General features: G+C 40.8%; 1 protein-coding gene across 1 annotated transcript; it reads right to left on the bottom strand.

The window, feature by feature from the left end:
- Window positions 1-5439: 5439 nt before the first annotated feature.
- Window positions 5440-9486, bottom strand: cish (cytokine inducible SH2-containing protein). Its single transcript, XM_060919559.1, has 3 exons — window positions 8874-9486; window positions 8161-8324; window positions 5440-7621 (listed from the first exon to the last, which is right to left on the bottom strand). Exons 1-3 carry the CDS (start codon window positions 8891-8893, stop codon window positions 7131-7133), a joined length of 675 nt encoding a protein of 224 aa, XP_060775542.1. The 5' UTR covers window positions 8894-9486; the 3' UTR covers window positions 5440-7130.
- Between the last annotated feature and the right edge of the window lie 8592 nt (window positions 9487-18078).

Below are 18078 nucleotides of genomic sequence, written 5' to 3' on the forward strand. Positions count from 1 at the left end.
TCGAGCAAAACTTTCTTGATTTTATTCCAACATTGGAAATTTGACAGTGAAAACGCTTGAATAATCTCATCTTATCTCATCTCATTATCTCTAGCCGCTTTATCCTGTTCTACAGGGTCGCAGGCAAGCTGGAGCCTATCCCAGCTGACTACGGGCGAAAGGTGGGGTACACCCTGGACAAGTCGCCAGGTCATCACAGGGCTGACACATAGACACAGACAACCATTCACACTCACATTCACACCTACGGTCAATTTAGAGTCACCAGTTAGCCTAACCTGCATGTCTTTGGACTGTGGGGGAAACCGGAGCACCCGGAGGAAACCCACGCGGACACAGGGAGAACATGCAAACTCCGCACAGAAAGGCCCTCGCCGGCCACGGGGCTCGAACCCGGACCTTCTTGCTGTGAGGCGACAGCGCTAACCACTACACCACCGTGCCGCCCCACTCGAATAATCATTCAGTATAAGTGACAATCACTCTGAACTCATCTGCCATGTGTGTTTTGATCTGAAGTCACATTTGTTCATGAGAAATTCTGTGAAATATCCGCTTCTGAGAGCCAGGATCGCTGATCGAGGTCCTGATTGTGTGGGGATGTATTCTGGACTGATCTTGTTCTATGGAGAGCTTGATGACTGAGAGACAAAAACTCTAATCATGTTTGTGAGTCAAAACAATATGTTTGTGAGTAGTGTGACTATAACCAGTCAGGATCTCTCTGTAAAACCCAAAGCCTCTAAGTGCTTTTTGAAGTCCTCAGTCATATTGAATGCCTGGCAACCCAGATAAACAACTTTGTTTCCATTGTTGTGTTTTCATTTTCTCTTCCTTCTGAACCTACTTTGTGCTCTCCTTCTTACACTTGCATATCTGGCTGAGGTTTCTTGCATGTGGTTATGGTTTATTGTGGTGAGACTGTGTTCTGTGAGCTTGTGTATGTGTGTGGAAGGGTGCAGTAGGCTGAAGGTAATTATTGTAGCAGTTTCTGAGAACTGTGTTAGCCTTTCCTTAGAAACCCGTTCTGCGAAATAGCTGGCAGCCTGCCGCATGCTCACTCACTCCTGCACGCACAGAGAGAGAGAGAGAGGCAAAAACATACTTAACTGCAGTACTGTTTCAAGTGCACACTGTTTTGTCTGTCTGACTCAGACATGCAGATTCATCTCTTGTTTAGCTTGTAGCAGATTTGAACAAAGCAATTTAAAACCCAGTGTAGCTGATATTTCTGATGAAAATACACTCGTCTTTACATCAGATACCTGTGACATAATGTTGGATCAGCATCAACAGCTTCAGTTAAAATCCTAACAAAAAACAAACCAAAGAACGCTTTCAGAATAAACAGATGAACACTTGAACTTTAAATCAGACTTTATGAACAATAAACATTTCCATTTAGTTAATTCCTTAAATTTGCAACATACACTTCCAGTACAGCCCAGTGATTCAGATTTTTAGGAAATTGAGGAGACTTGGGACAGTTTGTATTCCCATAAATTCATTTCAACCAGTCAGGTTTTAGATGACATCAGAAATTAGATGTTGCCCCTGAGAGTAACCTACTTCTTTTGGAGCCACGAAGATAAACACTGCAGTAATGTCTGTACAGTTAAATATTTTCATCAACCAAAACTTGTATTTTCTACTTCAGTCCATCTCCATTCTATGGTGTAATGTACGCTGGTGAATTTGGGATTTGTAGGAATTAAAGTCTGTAGCCTAGAATTACCATATACAGTATTCATTCATCTCATCTCATTATCTCTAGCCGCTTTATCCTGTTCTACAGGGTCGCAGGCAAGCTGGAGCCTATCCCAGCTGACTACGGGCGAAAGGCGGGGTACACCCTGGACAAGTCGCCAGGTCATCACAGGGCTGACACATAGACACAGACAACCATTCACACTCACATTCACACCTACGGTCAATTTAGAGTCACCAGTTAACCTAACCTGCATGTCTTTGGACTGTGGGGGAAACCGGAGCACCCGGAGGAAACCCACGCGGACAACATGCAAACTCCGCACAGAAAGGCCCTCGCCGGCCACGGGGCTCGAATCCGGACCTTCTTGCTGTGAGGCGACAGCGCTAACCACTACACCACCATGCCACCTCATATACAGTATTATTTATTAAAATTAAATTCTGGGAAAAACATTTAAAGATTTTTTTTTCAAAATGGCCAGATAGGGAGAGTTGGGACAGTTCATGTTACAATTTTTTTCTTGTGGTTTACAGATATAAAATTGTTTAAATTTGTTTGTGTTAAAAATGTAGGCGTGTACCTGCATGAGGATTAAACTTGTTTCATTCCTTCTTGAGAATGGAACTGTTTTGCCTGGTCAGGTTTTGGGCAAACTGACATTTTTCTGTAGCTGTACCAGCATTGTGTTCATACAGGTCATATGTACAGAAGAGCAATAGTGCCACTAAGAAATACATATATTTTTTTTAATTTCTGAGAAAGAAAATCAGAAATTTCGAGAAAAAAAGTCAGAAATTTCGAGAAACAATCTCAAAAATTTCGAGAAAAAAAGTCAAAAGTTTTGTGAAAATAAACTCGAAATTTTCGAGAAAAAAAAAGTCACAAATTTAGGCTACCAGGAAGTACCAGGTCATTCAGAGCTGATGGAGCTTAGTCTGTGTGGCAGCGGGGGCGTGGTCAAGCGCCGGTCTGTGACAGGAGGGCGGAGTCAGGGAAGGTAAGTGGCAGAATCACTACACCTGATGTCAATTAACCTGTGTTTGCGTGTCTTCCCAGTGACCGCGCCCTACTTAAAGAGGGAGAGCAGAGGAGCTCATCCCCGAACCAGACGCCGGTTGTGTGTGTGTCTGTGTTAGTCGCTGGATGTTTCACTGAAAAATGTGGCAATAAAAGCCGTGTTTGCGAACCTGATCTCTGTCCTGCCGTCCTCTGTGCTCCACTGCTTTTATTGCCACATTTTTCAGTCAAACATCCAGTGACGAACACAGACACACACACAACCGGCGTCTGGTTCGGAGATGAGCTCATCTGCTCTCTGCTCTCCCTCTTTAAGTAGGGCGTGGTCACTGGGAAGACACACACAAACACACAGGTTAATTGACATCAGGTGTAGTGACTCCGCCCTCCTGTCACAGACCGGCGCTTGACCACGCCCCCTCTGCTACTACTGTGTTTAGTGCTGCTGAAATGGACGACTTAAATGTTATTTCGGGATTGGGTTTTGCTTGTTATGTAGTGGTTCTGTGTTAGTCTCTAGCAAACAGAAAGCCGCTGCCTAGAAGTATTTGAATCTACGTGAATCACATCACCAACCGACTTCCTGTACCCCGGTTGTCACAACTCTGAATTCCATGGCTCTGGTCTCAGCCATTCATGTCTACCGGCCGTGAGTGAGTGTCACTTCCGTATGGAAGCCCGCCTTCTACAGATTTCTAACTTTTTTTTCTCTCGAAAATTTCGACTTTAATCTCAAAAATTCTGAGTTTTTTTCTCAGAAGTTTCCAAATAAAATATAAAACCCTGGCCCTATTGCTCTGCCGTACATATGTTACAAGTTTTGATTATAAATAAAAATTAAACATGTAGGCCTGGGTATTTTATTTCTCCCCACTATGTCCCACGTCTCCCAACCATACATGTCAACCTTTGGTCAATCAAACCTGTATAACCAACCTCCAAAATCCGTATTTCCCTTATAAAATCCGTATAAGATGCAAATTAAAATAATTTACCTAAAATTTGAATGATAATTAACAATGATATATCCCAGTTACTTTTTATTCAATATTAATAAACCTTCAGAATGAATACAAAGCTCCAATGTTTGACAAAAACACAAAGTGTTATCAGCGTAGTTACGAAGGAAATACTTCGTTGTTTGGAGACAGGTTTCACCGAGCGGCTATTACGCGCGAGACTTCATATTAGCCACAAAGTCAGGAAAATCTGTTTGTAAAATTACGTTATAATGACCAAATACAATGAAAAGTATTTTTCCAGTCTCACCTGTGAAAGGTAATCCCATGTGATCTCGTTTGGACGGTAAACCTGTTGGTACAGTTAAACGCAGCACATGAATGAGGCATCTTTATTCTCGGCTACTGTCTAGACGCTATACCAGAGACGGTTGAAGAATCTCCACTTTGCCACATCCAATATGGCGGCGAGGATGACGTATGATTCTACGCAGAAGGCGGTGTCTATGTTTATATGTCTATGACTTCCCAGTTGGTGGGATTCTCGCAATGTGGTGTGCGCATGATCAAAAGTGGAACGAAGTCTCGCTACCACAAGATAACGCGCGATTTCATAAGACTCTTTACTGGCTGTTTGTGCTTTCTGTGGTGTACAGTACATTTGTAAATGTTATGCGCTCTTTTATCATCGTGGGAATTGATTATAGCTCTAAATAAATATTGAAGTTTTTTTAAAGAATCCGTATAACTTTATTTATACGCCCGTATACTACGTTTATTGAATCAAATCCGTATAAAATACGGACATTCCATATAGGTTGACATGTATGCCCAACATACTGTCCCATATCTCCCCTCAACGTCTCATGTTTCCCTGCAAAAAAATAATGACAGAAAAAATGAATCCTGAAGGCCAGTATGCGACAAACTGAGAAACTAATGTTGTGGCAAGAGAGTATAGTAAATACTCTCTAATGCAATATGAATGTGTAGATTAATTTCACACAATCTACAAAAGCTGAAAACGTGTCCCTTTTCCCAAAAGAGAGATCCCTGCAAAAAAACTCTCTCTCAATAACAATTTTCCCATTCTTACATGAATTTGATTGCCACATTTTTTAATCCAACAGGCTTTTAAAGAAACAGACTGTTTGGAAACAGCCACGTGAATAGGATTGCAGTGTGATAAAAACAAAAGCCTGTGAGTAATTTGTTAAGTGTTTAATCTTGTAAGTTCCATTACATTTTAATGATTTCAGCTTCGTCAAGCTGGTTCTGTTTATGTTGATGAAAGTAATCGGACTGCGTGTGGAAAACCAATTTGAACATCCCTGAAGGCAGTTACTGAGAATCCAGTACCCAGAAATACACCCAAGAAGCGATTTGGCTGAGATTCTGTTATTTATTAATGCAGTTCAGCTCATCCTCTTTCCCAGATTTGTCTTGTTTTCCTAGAGCTCTCTGCTGGGTCTATGAACAAAAACACAGACTAGTTTGTGACTGTGCACCTCCTTACACCTCACGCCTTGAGTTCAGAGCCACTGTTTTTCCAACTCAACTACAGACATAAACTGGACACTACATTCAATATACAGAATCTTAATAATCGCCTATGGTTTTTAATGCATCCTTATTAAGCATGAAATGTTACACAATCATTTCTAGAGTCCGATCAAAGTCAAGAAATAAATATAGTATTTATTAACATAAATATATTAAATAAGATCACATGAAAGAGCTTGAATGGTTCAGTATTTTTCTTTTATTACAAAATAAAAAGGATCTTTGTCCATAAATATATACAAACACCCACATTGTGGGGATAGAAAAAAATAAATTATTCTGGATTGATTATATAGCAGAATGTACCAGAACGAATTTTGTGTAGAAAAAGTAAAAAGGAAAGAAAGAGAGATAACACAGGGCTTCGACAATGTTGGTATGCATCTGGCTGCCATGTTGCAAGCTGTGGATCAAGGCAGTCCCATGCCCTCGATTGTCCCTTTAAGAAATTAAGAACAGGCTAAAAATGAAATTTACACAAATTTTCCCTGACAATAATTGTTATTAGCCTGCCAAATTATGTTTGGAGTCTGGTGTTTGCTCCTTGAGTTTTGTAGCTAACAAGTAACAAAGGCTTCTAGTTGCTAGTTTAGCACTGGGCAAACAAAACTCCAAAATAATCACACACTTGTCACAAAAGATATTAATAATTTATATGAAAAAAGTGTTTCATAACTTGACTTTGTTTTTCATTTAGTTTAAAAAAAAAAAGTCATTAGTTTTCAAACTTTGTGTGGCCACTATACTCCGAGCATATTTCTAATATAAATAATAACTAGCTAAGTTAACTAGCTACAGTAGCTGTATTTGTGTTCTAGGACACAAAAACAAAGTACATCATTATTCTAAAAATTTTCACAGACTTGCTCAGGATTTATGCTTACGTTAGTAAAATGGCATACAATCACAACCACAAGCCATTTAATAACTGAAAAAAGTATTATAAAAACACAGCTAAATCTGCTGTTTTATCATTTTGCTATAAAATCTACCTTTGAGCAGTGAACCTGAAGTAAACATTGTTTTAGTTAAATCCTGGTTTAGCTAAATCCTCTGGCTGGTGAGCTAGACTCTAGCTGATAGCGCCTGTGACTCTGCAGCTAGCCAAAATAGCTAGTCTGAGTCTGATAGTAGTGCAGAGTGATATTGTCTTCAAAATGGCTGTTTATACTGTCCTTAATGTCACAATGTCATTTTTGACATTAAAAAAAGTGTCATGCAACGTCCGAAACCAAATAACAATTCTATTTCAGATAACACTAGGCAAGTGTGTGATGATTTAGGCATGGAGTTTTAACTATGCTAAAACAGCTCTATGTTCGTCTTTTACTCAGCAGTATTAGCTGTGTAGCTCAAGCCATGGAGAAAATTGTGTTGCTTTCATTTTTATCAAACCATCACTGTAAATAAGTAATGTGACCATAGAGACGGGTTATGTTGTACAGGGAATCAAGCCCACAGTAGTCTTCAAGTCTTTTTTTTTTTTCTTTGTTTTTTTTTAAACTTGTCCAAAGTCTGTGGGGTAATGAAACTAGTTACACCATGTCCTATAGACATCATGAAAATGCTGACATTGATTCGCTGCAAACTTCTTTGTCATTTGAAATTCTGTTCAGTTCCAGTGAATTTCCAAATTTAGTCTGTATTTGGAAACAGGAAATCTAATTTATCCAAGAGGAGAAAAAAAACAGCTATCCAAAGCTTAAATTAGTCATACCAAGCAAAGAAAAAAAAAAGTGTTCTAGAGCTTTAAATATAGCCACCTTTGGTTAGCAAGACAAAGCTCCATTTCTCTGGAAATGAGCTTCCACTTGCATCATTTTCATTAATGAAATCAGCATTCTCTCTTTTATGTTCAAGTTGGTGTTTCCATGGTGATGTCAGAGTTGGAAAGGGTACTCCTGTAGGTACTGCAGTAATGGTTTCGGTAAAGGCAGCTTCGCTGGGCAGGTTGTGTACTGATTAATAGCCAGGCGCGCAAGGTGCTGTAGGGATGGAAAAGCCTGAGGCTGGCGGAGTGGATGTTTCAGCTTGAGCAGGACAGCACACTCCTTAGGTACCGGGGGAGTTACAGAATCACACTCATTGTCTTGAGCTGCGTCACGTCCCCTTGCTGAGGTAGCATAGTGCTGCACCAGACTCAGCACATCAGGGAAAGAGAGCAGACGTGCTCGGGCTGGTGAACTCGAGTCGAGCTGGAAGCGCCCGTGACTATATTCAATGCGCACGTTAGTGGGGCCGCGTCCCGTTTTGACTGATAGAGTCAGCATGTAGAGAGGGTGACTGCTGTTCCGAATGAGGAACGTGCCCTCTGGGGCTGCCTCAAGGAGTGAATGGGCCTCGCTGGCTGTGATGGTGCCCCAGTACCACCCTAAAAAAGGAAGGAAAAAAAACAGTTTGAATATCTCAAAACTGGTAATTTGTTGGATAATGTGCCAATGGCAGGAACATTTGTGGATGTAAATTGCAAAACTGCCAGAGAGACTTCTAGGCCCTTGTGCAAGACTCTGAGGTGCTTAGTTTTATGTTTGGAATGTGTTCAGCCTTGCTTGTAAGACACTCTGGATAAAAGCAGCAGCCAAATGAATAAATAAATGAATAAATGAATGAGTAAGTAATGGGTAAGTAATGAAAATGTAAGTTTTTGCAGGAAAGCCTGAAAACCAAGACACAGTTTTCATGACTCGGTGAGCTGTCATATCCAAGCATGTCCTCTGTAGTTGCCATTTTGTCTATTTCCTCTGACTAACACTCCTTAGCATGAACGAACACAGCTCTCATTCCAAAGCCATGACCATACAGTCATTAGACTATGGCTCTAAATGTGATCCTGGTTATTTGGATATATTTATCGCAAAACTATTAGCACCTGATTCTCAGGAATGAACCTTGTTAAAAAAAAGAGTTTACCTGATGCATCAAGGTAACAGAAGTTGCTGGTGATGGTGCACAGGTCATTGCTGTGGTCCCAGAACTTGGGGTTTCTGTGAAGACAATGTGCTGATGAGGAAGAGAGGACTGAAACCCCAAGAGGAACCACCTGGGACTGCGAGTCTTCTAACAGAGCTCTAGGACTGGACAAAAATAAACAACGGGTTAAGGTTCTGGGTTAGAGTGAAGGGTTGAGTCCTAAACCTGATCAGTTCAATCTATCCACACTGAGCCTATACAGAAGGGGGGGGGGGGCTGATCAAAGGGCCACTGACCTAAAGGTTTCTTTAAAATGATACTGATGCGCATGCGCATTATTCACAACCTGCTGCTATTTTTTTTAAATAAATGGTAAAAATCGAATTTGGCAGTGGATCACAAAGGCTTTTATTCTTGAGCTGTCTGTTTAATGTTTATTTATTTATTTACTGCGTCTGTAAGCTGAATGGCTCGAATACAGCACAGGGGTAAATCTGATTCTTTAAAGAAACGAGTAAATAAAAGGAAGTTTGAGTAATATACACTGAGCAGTATTGCAAAGAGCTTGTTTTGAAACTGAGTTGTTTGAAAGAACGAACAAAACCGAAAGACTGGAACAAAGCCACTGATCTCATACTGACTGATGGCTGTGAATGAACAGAAGCAGGTGAAGACTGAGTGGATCCGTTTGTTTCGACCCAATCCGGACTCACCCTTGAACGCACAGAATCATCGTCTGAGTGAAGGTTCCAGTCAGGTTCCGAAACCGATTCTGAAAGTTCCTGAGCCGCTCCTTGTCGTGACTCGGTGCGTCGCTGCGATCTAAAACCTTCCCCCGAGTCTGTGGAACAGTGTCGCAGCTCTGTGTGAAAATCGCCGGCGTTATAAATGAATCACCCAGGAGCGAAGAAGAAGTGGCTGAAACAGCACCCGGTGTGATTTGCGCTAGTGAGCAGTGTTTCAGCTGGTTTAACAGCTTAAAAGCGTGGAGGCGAAACAACTGTGTGCTGCTGCTGCTGATTCCGCCTGAGTTCCAGGAACCACTTTTCTCTGAATCAGCGCGCGCGTCTCACCGCCTCTGACGCCATCAGTGACTTTGAGTCGCAGCCCATCATTCCCGGAACACCAGAACTCCCACTGTATCCAGTTTGATCAAACCAGTATTAAAAAAAAGTTCAGGTACAGTGTGGGGTGTGTTGAGTCATAAAATCTTTATTGTAAAATTTAATGACGTGTGTTTCCATTTTCCTCCGCTCATGAACCTTGCATAGCGACAAGTCTTTCCTAGGAGCCTCTCGTAAAACCATTCTAAGAACTTTCCAGGAAAAACCAAGCGTTCCAGGGACTCCGACCAATCCGTGCGCTTATCGCTTTTCTGAAGCCCCGCCTCCGCTCTGGTCATTTCATCCAATCAGCGGTATCGGACACGCCTCCGCAGCTCAGGCGCTATTTGTTGTTTTCTAGTGACGGGAATTCCGACGCGTTCCAGTGAATCAGAGTCACTGAAGTTCAACTCACCAAAAAGAGCCGAATCTCCTGACTCCCAAACGACTCACAGTTTGTTTTTTTCTTTCTTCCTAAACTGGCTAAAGTTGCTGGTTCAGTAATACTGAGCTATTTTAGTGAATCAAAACCTTTTTTTAAATCTCTAAATGTGTAGTTTATTTCTTTTATATATCCTTTTTTGTACTTTTGCACTACTCCTTCACTGCCTTATTTTTTTCTCTTTATATATTTTGCTGCTGTAACAATGTACATTTCCCCTTGTGGGATAATAAAAGGCTATCTTATCTATTTTGTTCATCAGATGGTAGTATAAAACTACACAACAAAATAAATTCTGATTAACTAAAACAGCTTAATATTTAGCTTTGTGTATTTAAACCTTCTGCCCCAGTCTCTCTCTCTCTCTCTCTCTCTCTCTCTCACACACACACACAGAGCAATAGACATTTTCACAAGAACCGACTCTCAAACCACTCAGATGTTGACATGTGATTAGCAGGATCAGAGAATTATGAAAACAGAATAGATTCTATTTGTCTTTTCTGCTGTTTAATAAACAAATAAATAAAGCCATTTATCAAGAATTAATAAGCCGACTGATATGCGAGTCGAGCCGAAGCGTTCATTGTAAAGACAGATACAGGAGTCTGTAGACCCAGAGCGCCTGCTTGCAGTGCTGCATGTCGTGATTTTACGCCCCCTAGCGTCAAAAATGTAATAGCGCCGATTTAGAGCATGAAAAAACGAGCAGCTGCAGTTTCATAATATGCTGAGGTGCTATTTTGGCGCCCCCTAGCGACACAGATAGTAATACCACTGTAAAAAATAAAAATTAAAAGAGAGTGAGTGAGTGAGTGAGTGAGAGAGAGAGATTTAATTGGGATTACATGAAGTTTAGAATTGCTATAGTGCTCCGTTTTGGGGAATTTGTAGCACATTGGAACTTTACTAACTGCTTTGAACGAATTATCTCTATCAATAGTTTTACTATTCTATTTAAAAAAATACTGGTCTTCAGCACATTATATCTGCATTTCGTTGCCTTGTACCTGTGACATGTGCAATGACAAAGTTGAATCTAATCTAATCTATACACAATATAGGCAAAAGTTTGTGGGCATCTGACCATCATTCCTATATGTGCTTGTTGGACACCGTATTCCAAAGTTGTTTCCCACTTTGCTGTTATAACAACCTCCACTTTTCTAGACAGGTGAAAGCCTTTCTAGAAAACGCTTTCACCTTTCTAGAAAGGCATACTCCAAAATCTAACTGAAAGGTTAGATTTTGGAGTATGCAGTGGGAATTTCTGCCCATTCAGCCACAAGAGCATTAGTGAGGTTGGATATTGGTGTTCCAGTTCATCACAAAGGTGTTCAGTGGGGTTGAGGTCAGGGCTCTGTGCGTGTCCTTATGGAACTTGCTTTGTGCGCAGGGGCATTGTCATGCTGGAGCAAGTTCGGGCTTACCACTACAGTATACAGAGGCATCCTTTATAATTGTGTGATTCCAACTCTGTGGCGTTTGTGGAAGCCCCACATATGGGTATGATGGCTAGGCATCAAAAAACTTTTGTAGCTGTTTGGTTGTCATTCTCTTTTTGGTGTTTTAGAAGGCTCATTCCTCGTTCTTAGATATAAAACCTTGATACATATAATAGGCCACTTACAACAGGGAGATGTCTTAAGATAGCCTCTTCATTCCACTGAAGTTACAACCCCAATTCCAAAAAAGTTGGGACGCTGTGTAAACTGTAAATAAAAACAATGGGATAATTTTCACATCATGGAAACCCTATATTTCATTGAAAATAGTACAAAGACAACATATGAAATGCTGAAACTGAGACATTTTATTGTTTTTTGAAAAATATATGCTCATTTTGAATTTGACATTAGACATTAAAGTTGACATTAAAGTTAGACATGATGTCTAACTTTATAGTTAGACATCAGCAGCATGTTTCAGAAAAGTTGGGATTTAGGGCAAATCCAGACAGATGGGGTTGTATAATTTTTGGGGAGGCAGAAATGGACACAAAAGGGATGAGACCCACTGGAGGAAGGAACTTGATCGAGTAAAAAAATAAACAGTAATACATATAAATGCATTTTAATCAATATTTTGAAAAGGTCAACTGTGACATAACTCTCTAATCATACACTGTGAGTAACCGCGAAGCCATGATACCGTAACACCATATTTCACACCGATACATGCAGCTATAATGTAACTACTGAGAACGTGTGCACTATTATAGGTAGATTACAGTAATATAACTAGTGTAAATACTGTGTAAAGGATTGTTTACAGTGAGGAATTACTGCTGTACAGAACAGATGCTCCGTTATAAAAGGAAAGTTTTTTTCTGATTCCTTTGTCTCACTGTCTTTTCATCTCCTCTGACACAGGAACATACATATATATACATACACACAGGTGTGTGTGGGTGTCTCATCTCATCTCATTATCTGTAGCTGCTTTATCCTGTTCTACAGGGTCGCAGGCAAGCTGGAGCCTATCCCAGCTGACTACGGGCGAAAGGCGGGGTACACCCTGGACAAGTCGCCAGGTCATCACAGGGCTGACACATAGACACAGACAACCATTCACACTCACACCTACGGTCAATTTAGAGTCACCAGTTAACCTAACCTGCATGCCTTTGGACTGTGGGGGAAACCGGAGCACCCGGAGGAAACCCACACTGACACGGGGAGAACATGCAAACTCCACACAGAAAGGCCCTCGCCGGCCATGGGGCTCGAACCCAGGACCTTCTTGCTGTGAGGCGTCAGCGCTAACCACTACACCACCGTGCCACCCCTTGTGTGTGTAGATATATATATATATATATATATATATATATATATATATATATATATATATATATATATATATATATATATATATATATATATAGGCGGCACGGTGGTGTAGTGGTTAGCGCTGTCGCCTCACAGCAAGAAGGTCCTGGGTTCGAGCCCCATGGCCGGCGAGGGCCTTTCTGTGTGGAGTTTGCATGTTCTCCCCGTGTCCGCGTGGGTTTCCTCCGGGTGCTCAGGTTTCCCCCACAGTCCAAAGACATGCAGGTTAGGTTAACTGGTGACTCTAAATTGACCGTAGGTGTGAATGGTTGTCTGTGTCTATGTGTCAGCCCTGTGATGACCTGGCGACTTGTCCAGGGTGTACCCCGCCTTTCGCCCGTAGTCAGCTGGGATAGGCTCCAGCTCGCCTGCGACCCTGTAGAAGGATAAAGCGGCTAGAGATAATGAAATGATATATATATATATGAGTGATTCCACGCTTATGGGTACTGAAATGGGGACATGAACTTATTTTTAAAAATTCACCTAAAACCATTTCTTTTTTTTACCATCAGGTCACAAAACATGTAATCTTTAATGAATGATATGTTAAAAGACAACTTTAATTTTCTGAGATGTAATAAAAACATATTTATATGCCAAAGTCAGAACGTAACAGAAGTGTTGTGGACATATATATTCTCAATTTTAACAATGTAGAATTACTTTTTGAAACATAGGAAAGTGATGTTTTAGCAAATATAATGAATAAACATGTGTAGTAGAATAAACATACACATTCTTTCAATAAGATTAACATGGTATATAGCTAGATTGTAATTAATTTGTAACAGACGCGAGATGGACAATCGTAACAGAAGTAATGTAACAGACATCATTTTGGAACTCATAGGCTTGACTTTGGCATATAAATATGTTTTTATTACATCTCAGAAAATTAAAGTTATCTTTTAACATATCATTCATTAAAGATTACATGTTTTGTGACCTGATGGTAAAAAAAGAAATGGTTTTAGGTGAATAAGTTCATGTCCCCATTTCAGTACCCATAAGCGTGGAATCACTCATATATATATATATATATATATATATATATATATATATACACGTATATACACACACACAGTGGTGCTTGAAAGTTTGTGAACCCTTTAGAATTTTCTGTATTTCTGCATAAATATAACCTAAAACATCATCAGATTTTCACACAAGTCCTAAAAGTAGATAAAGAGAACCCAGTTAAACAAATGAGACAAAAATATTATACTTGGTCATTTATTTATTGAGGAAAATGATCCAATATTACATATCTGTGAGTGGCAAAAGTATGTGAACCTCTAGGATTAGCAGTTAATTTGAAGGTGAAATTAGAGTCAGGTGTTTTCAATCAATGGGATGACAATCAGGTGTGAGTGGGCACCCTGTTTTATTTAAAGAACAGGGATCTATCAAAGTCTGATCTTCACAACACATGTTTGTGGAAGTGTATCATGGCATGAACAAAGGAGATTTCTGAGGACCTCAGAAAAAGCGTTGTTGATGCTCATCAGGCTGGAAAAGGTTACAAAACTATCTCTAAAGAGTTTGGACTCCACCAATCCACTGTCAGACAGATTGTGTACAAATGGAGGAAATTCAAGACCATTGTTACCCTCCCCAGGAGTGGTCAACCAACAAAGATCACTCCAAGATATATACGTCTTGTAGCCGCTGACGGTTATTACACAGCTCATTTCCTCTTTTCTTCTCTTTTCCTTTTATCATAAAGTTGTATCCTTTTGTCATTGTGACAGTCACACACGTTACGTATCGGCTCTCTCCATCCTTGTCTATCTTCCACAACAGTGTCCCATTGACTTAGCACATAAGCAGTCTTCAGGGCATTTTTACAAGTGTCTTTAAACCTCAGTTTTAGACAGCCGACAGGTCAAGTTCTCTGGGTCAGTTCGCCATACAGAAGTGCTTTTACAGGTCTGTCATCATCTAATCTGCAAACATGGCTGAACCAGCGCAGTTGACTTCTAATCAGTCTCAGTTCGATGTCTTCAACACCTGCACATACTAAGACTTCCTCATTACTAACAAATTGGTCCCATTTAATATTCATTATCGGTGAAGGTGATGCTGCTGGATGGTACGTAATTGTCTGACCTCATGCTGGTATAGGATCCATGTTTCACTATCATACAGTAACAGAGGCATCAAACACTGTTTGTAAACTTTGACCTTGGTGGATATGGTGAGGTCGTGTGAGCCCAAAAACTCTTTTTTGTAATCGTCCAAAAGCACAGGATGTTGCATGAATACATGAAGCAAGTTCCACTTTCATCGAACAGTCACTTGTTACAAAGCTACCAAGATACTCAAAACAAGTGACATTTCCTAATTTTGTATTATCAGTGAAGAAATCTGCTGTAGTGCCAATGCACATAGTTTCTGTTTTGGTGGTGTTGATAGGCAGGCCCATTCTCTTTGCGAGATTGTTGTATGCATTTAATTATAACTGTAGACCAACTGATGTGTCACTGAAGATTGCAATGTCATCAGCGTATTGAGCTTCTCTGATGAATTCTTTAAGAACTCTGGTCTTTGCTTTAAGTCTGTGTAGATCAAACAGATCCCCATCATAACAGAACCTAATCTGTATACTGCATGTATGTTTTAAATCTTTGAAAGCAAGCCAAAGTAAAACTGCTGCATAAATGCCCAACAGTGTTGGTGCTAGTTTGCAGCCTTGCTTGACACCACTATTGTACTGAAAAGACTGAGTAAGCTCTCCATCTACGATGAGTCTGGCATGTACATCTGAGTATAACATCTTGATGATCCTTACAAACTTTGGTGGACAGCCAAGCTTGCTTAGAATGATGAAAAGCAGTTCACGATTCACAAGGTCGAAAGCCTTAATGAAGTCCACAAAAGCTATGTACAAATTTGTACATTGCTCTTTTGTCTTTTCCATTAGCTGTCACAGTGTAAAGATCCCATCAATAGTGCTTCTGCCATTTTGGTAGCCAGACTGTGACGGGGGATATATAGATTCTGCCAGCACATGCAGCCTTTGGAGGATGACATCTGCAAACTTTCCCAATAACGCTCAACAGAGAAATGCCTCTGTAATTTCCACATTCACTTCGGTCACCCTTCTTGAACAGTATGGTAATGTTTGGATTAATCAGGTCAGGGGGAATGCACTCTGTAGTCCAGATGATGTTGAAAAATTCCAGTAGGAAGTCCCTCGGGTGATTTCCACCAAATACAAGAATTTCAGGAAGGATTCCATCAGGACCTGGGCTCTTTCATAGTTTGGTATTCCTGAGTGCCTTGTCCAGTTCTTCTTCATCTATTGGATAATCCACTGATTTGATGCTGTTCTATATCATCTGCAACACTGAAGTCAACAATAGAAGATTGGTTCAACAGACCACTGAAGTGCTGGACCCGTCTTTGCTTCAAGTCATCAGGTGAAGCAAGAAGTACTCCATCTTTAGATTTTACTGGATGTGAGGTTTTGGATCTTGGGCCATAGAAGGCATTTAGGGTTGCATAAAACTCCCTCTGATTCTTTACCTGGGCATAATGCTCTGCTTCAAGAGCTCTTTGCTGAAACCAGTTATTTTTGAGCTTTCTGATGGTGCTCTTCAAATAATTTCTCTTCAAGCTCTTGTCTTCAAGCAATTTTTGTATCTTTTTTATCCTGGTCGTGAAACCAATAGTTTTTCACCCTCTTTCGTTTTCCATGTGTGTAGCCACATCTAGAAGAATCTCCTTTAGCTTTTCAAAGTCACCAGCGCTGTCAGGAAGATTCTGATCTAAGAACTGATTCAACTGTTGCTTTTTATCATTATTCATATTGACATTTAATTTTTTGGAAGCCTTTATGCCCTTTTTCTTGGGTTTAAATGAGAAAAGACACTTTGACACCAGTAATCTGTGACCTGTAAAGCAATCAGCTTCTTGATTGACCTTGGTCACTGTAATACACCTGCAAGCAGCTTGATTGGATAACACATGGTCAAGCTGATGCCAATGCTCTGAACGCAAGTGTTGTCATGTGTTCTCCGATCTGTCTTTGAGTTGAAGAATTGTACCCATTACACTTAGCTGAAATCTGGTACAGAACTCCAACAGCGTAAGACTGCTGGAGTTACATTTCCAACACCATGTTTGCCAATGACTTCTGGCCATGATTTCTAATCTTTGCCCACATGAGCGTTGAAATCCCCAAGTGTTATCAGAAGATAATTTCTAGCTGCCAAGATGCAACTGCCAAGTCTTTCATAAAACTGCTCCTTCTCTTCTTGGGTCCTTTGCATGGTACAGTAGGTGCATACACGCTGATGAGGGTTAAATGATCAGCATTTGTCAATTGTATACACAAAGACATAAATCTGTTATTGATAGGTTGTGGATTAATTCCTTGATTGACCAGCTTATTGGATATCGCAAAACCAACACCTGCTGTCTTGTCCTGTCCTCCACTCCAGAATATTGTATGACTTCTTTCGATTAGGTTTCCTGAGCCTGGTCGTCGAACTTCACTGAGAACGCAGATGTCAATGTGTGCTTTCTCCAGCTCTAGACATATGATGGCTGTTGCACATTCTGGTCTTATTGATGAGTCACTATCATTTGTGGTTCTACCATTCCAAGCTCCAAGGTTAAGGGGCTGTTTTCTGGTGGAATTGGTGTGCCGTGATGGTCGTGTTGATGATGTGGTAATGTTGTATGGACTTTGCTCACTTATTGCCACTGCTGTATGTTGTGGCGCATCGGTTGCCCTGTATGCGGTAGCCCTATCCCTATCTCTGAATCATACTATCATGAAAACTAAACTGCGAGGCTGCGCCATGATGTTGACACTACATGGCGTGAGTGTAGTATCCCTTGGCGGGAGGCCCTGTTGATCGACAACACAGCATAGCTGAGATGGCCGTAGGAACATCCCGTTGCTTGGTGCCGGAACTGATGCCGAGTTGACTTATCAGAACCGCCATTGTGCATGATGTCCGTTGGCTCAAGTAGAGCTCATCCACCTTTTGACAGGTCTTGTTTTTCATCCTGCTGGGTGTCATGCCACCCTCCTCTGTGTGGAACCAGTGGGGGAGCCGGTTTAGACGCCGACCACCCGTCCATGAGGCAGGTTGTACTGGGTTACAATGTTACCAGTAGCAGGCTGTGAACCTGACCTCAGGTCACTCCAAGAGCAAGGCATGTAATAGTTGGCAAGGTCACAAAGGACCCCAGGGTAACTTCTAAGCAACTGAAGGCCTCTCTCGCATTGGCTAATGTTAATGTTCATGAGTCCACCATCAGGAAAACACTGAAGAAGGGTGTGCATGGCAGGGTTTCAAGGAGAAGGCCACTGCTCTCCAAAAAGAACACTGATGCTCATCTGCAATTTGTTAAAGATTATGTGGACAAGCCAGAAGGCTATTGGAAAAAATGTTTTGTGGACGGATGAGACCAAAATGGAACTTTTTGGTTTAAATGAGAAGCATTATGTTTGGAGAAAGAAAAACACTGCATTCCAGCATAAGAACCTTATCCCAGCTGTGAAACATGGTGGTGGTAGTATCATGAT

The sequence above is a fragment of the Neoarius graeffei genome, chromosome 4 (assembly GCF_027579695.1).
Source record: "Neoarius graeffei isolate fNeoGra1 chromosome 4, fNeoGra1.pri, whole genome shotgun sequence".
NCBI classification, from domain to species: Eukaryota; Metazoa; Chordata; class Actinopteri; order Siluriformes; family Ariidae; genus Neoarius; species Neoarius graeffei.

What these genes read in the sequence shown, in the direction of transcription:
- cish (XM_060919559.1), bottom strand. Translation starts at nt 8,893, where the DNA reads ATGATTCTGTGCGTTCAAGG. An exon ending in ATGATTCTGTGCGTTCAAGG is followed by an intron (nt 8,325 to 8,873) that starts GTGAGTCCGGAT and finishes ATTTTTGTCCAG; the next exon opens with TCCTAGAGCTCTGTTAGAAG. An exon ending in CTGTTACCTTGATGCATCAG is followed by an intron (nt 7,622 to 8,160) that starts GTAAACTCTTTT and finishes TTCCTTTTTTAG; the next exon opens with GGTGGTACTGGGGCACCATC.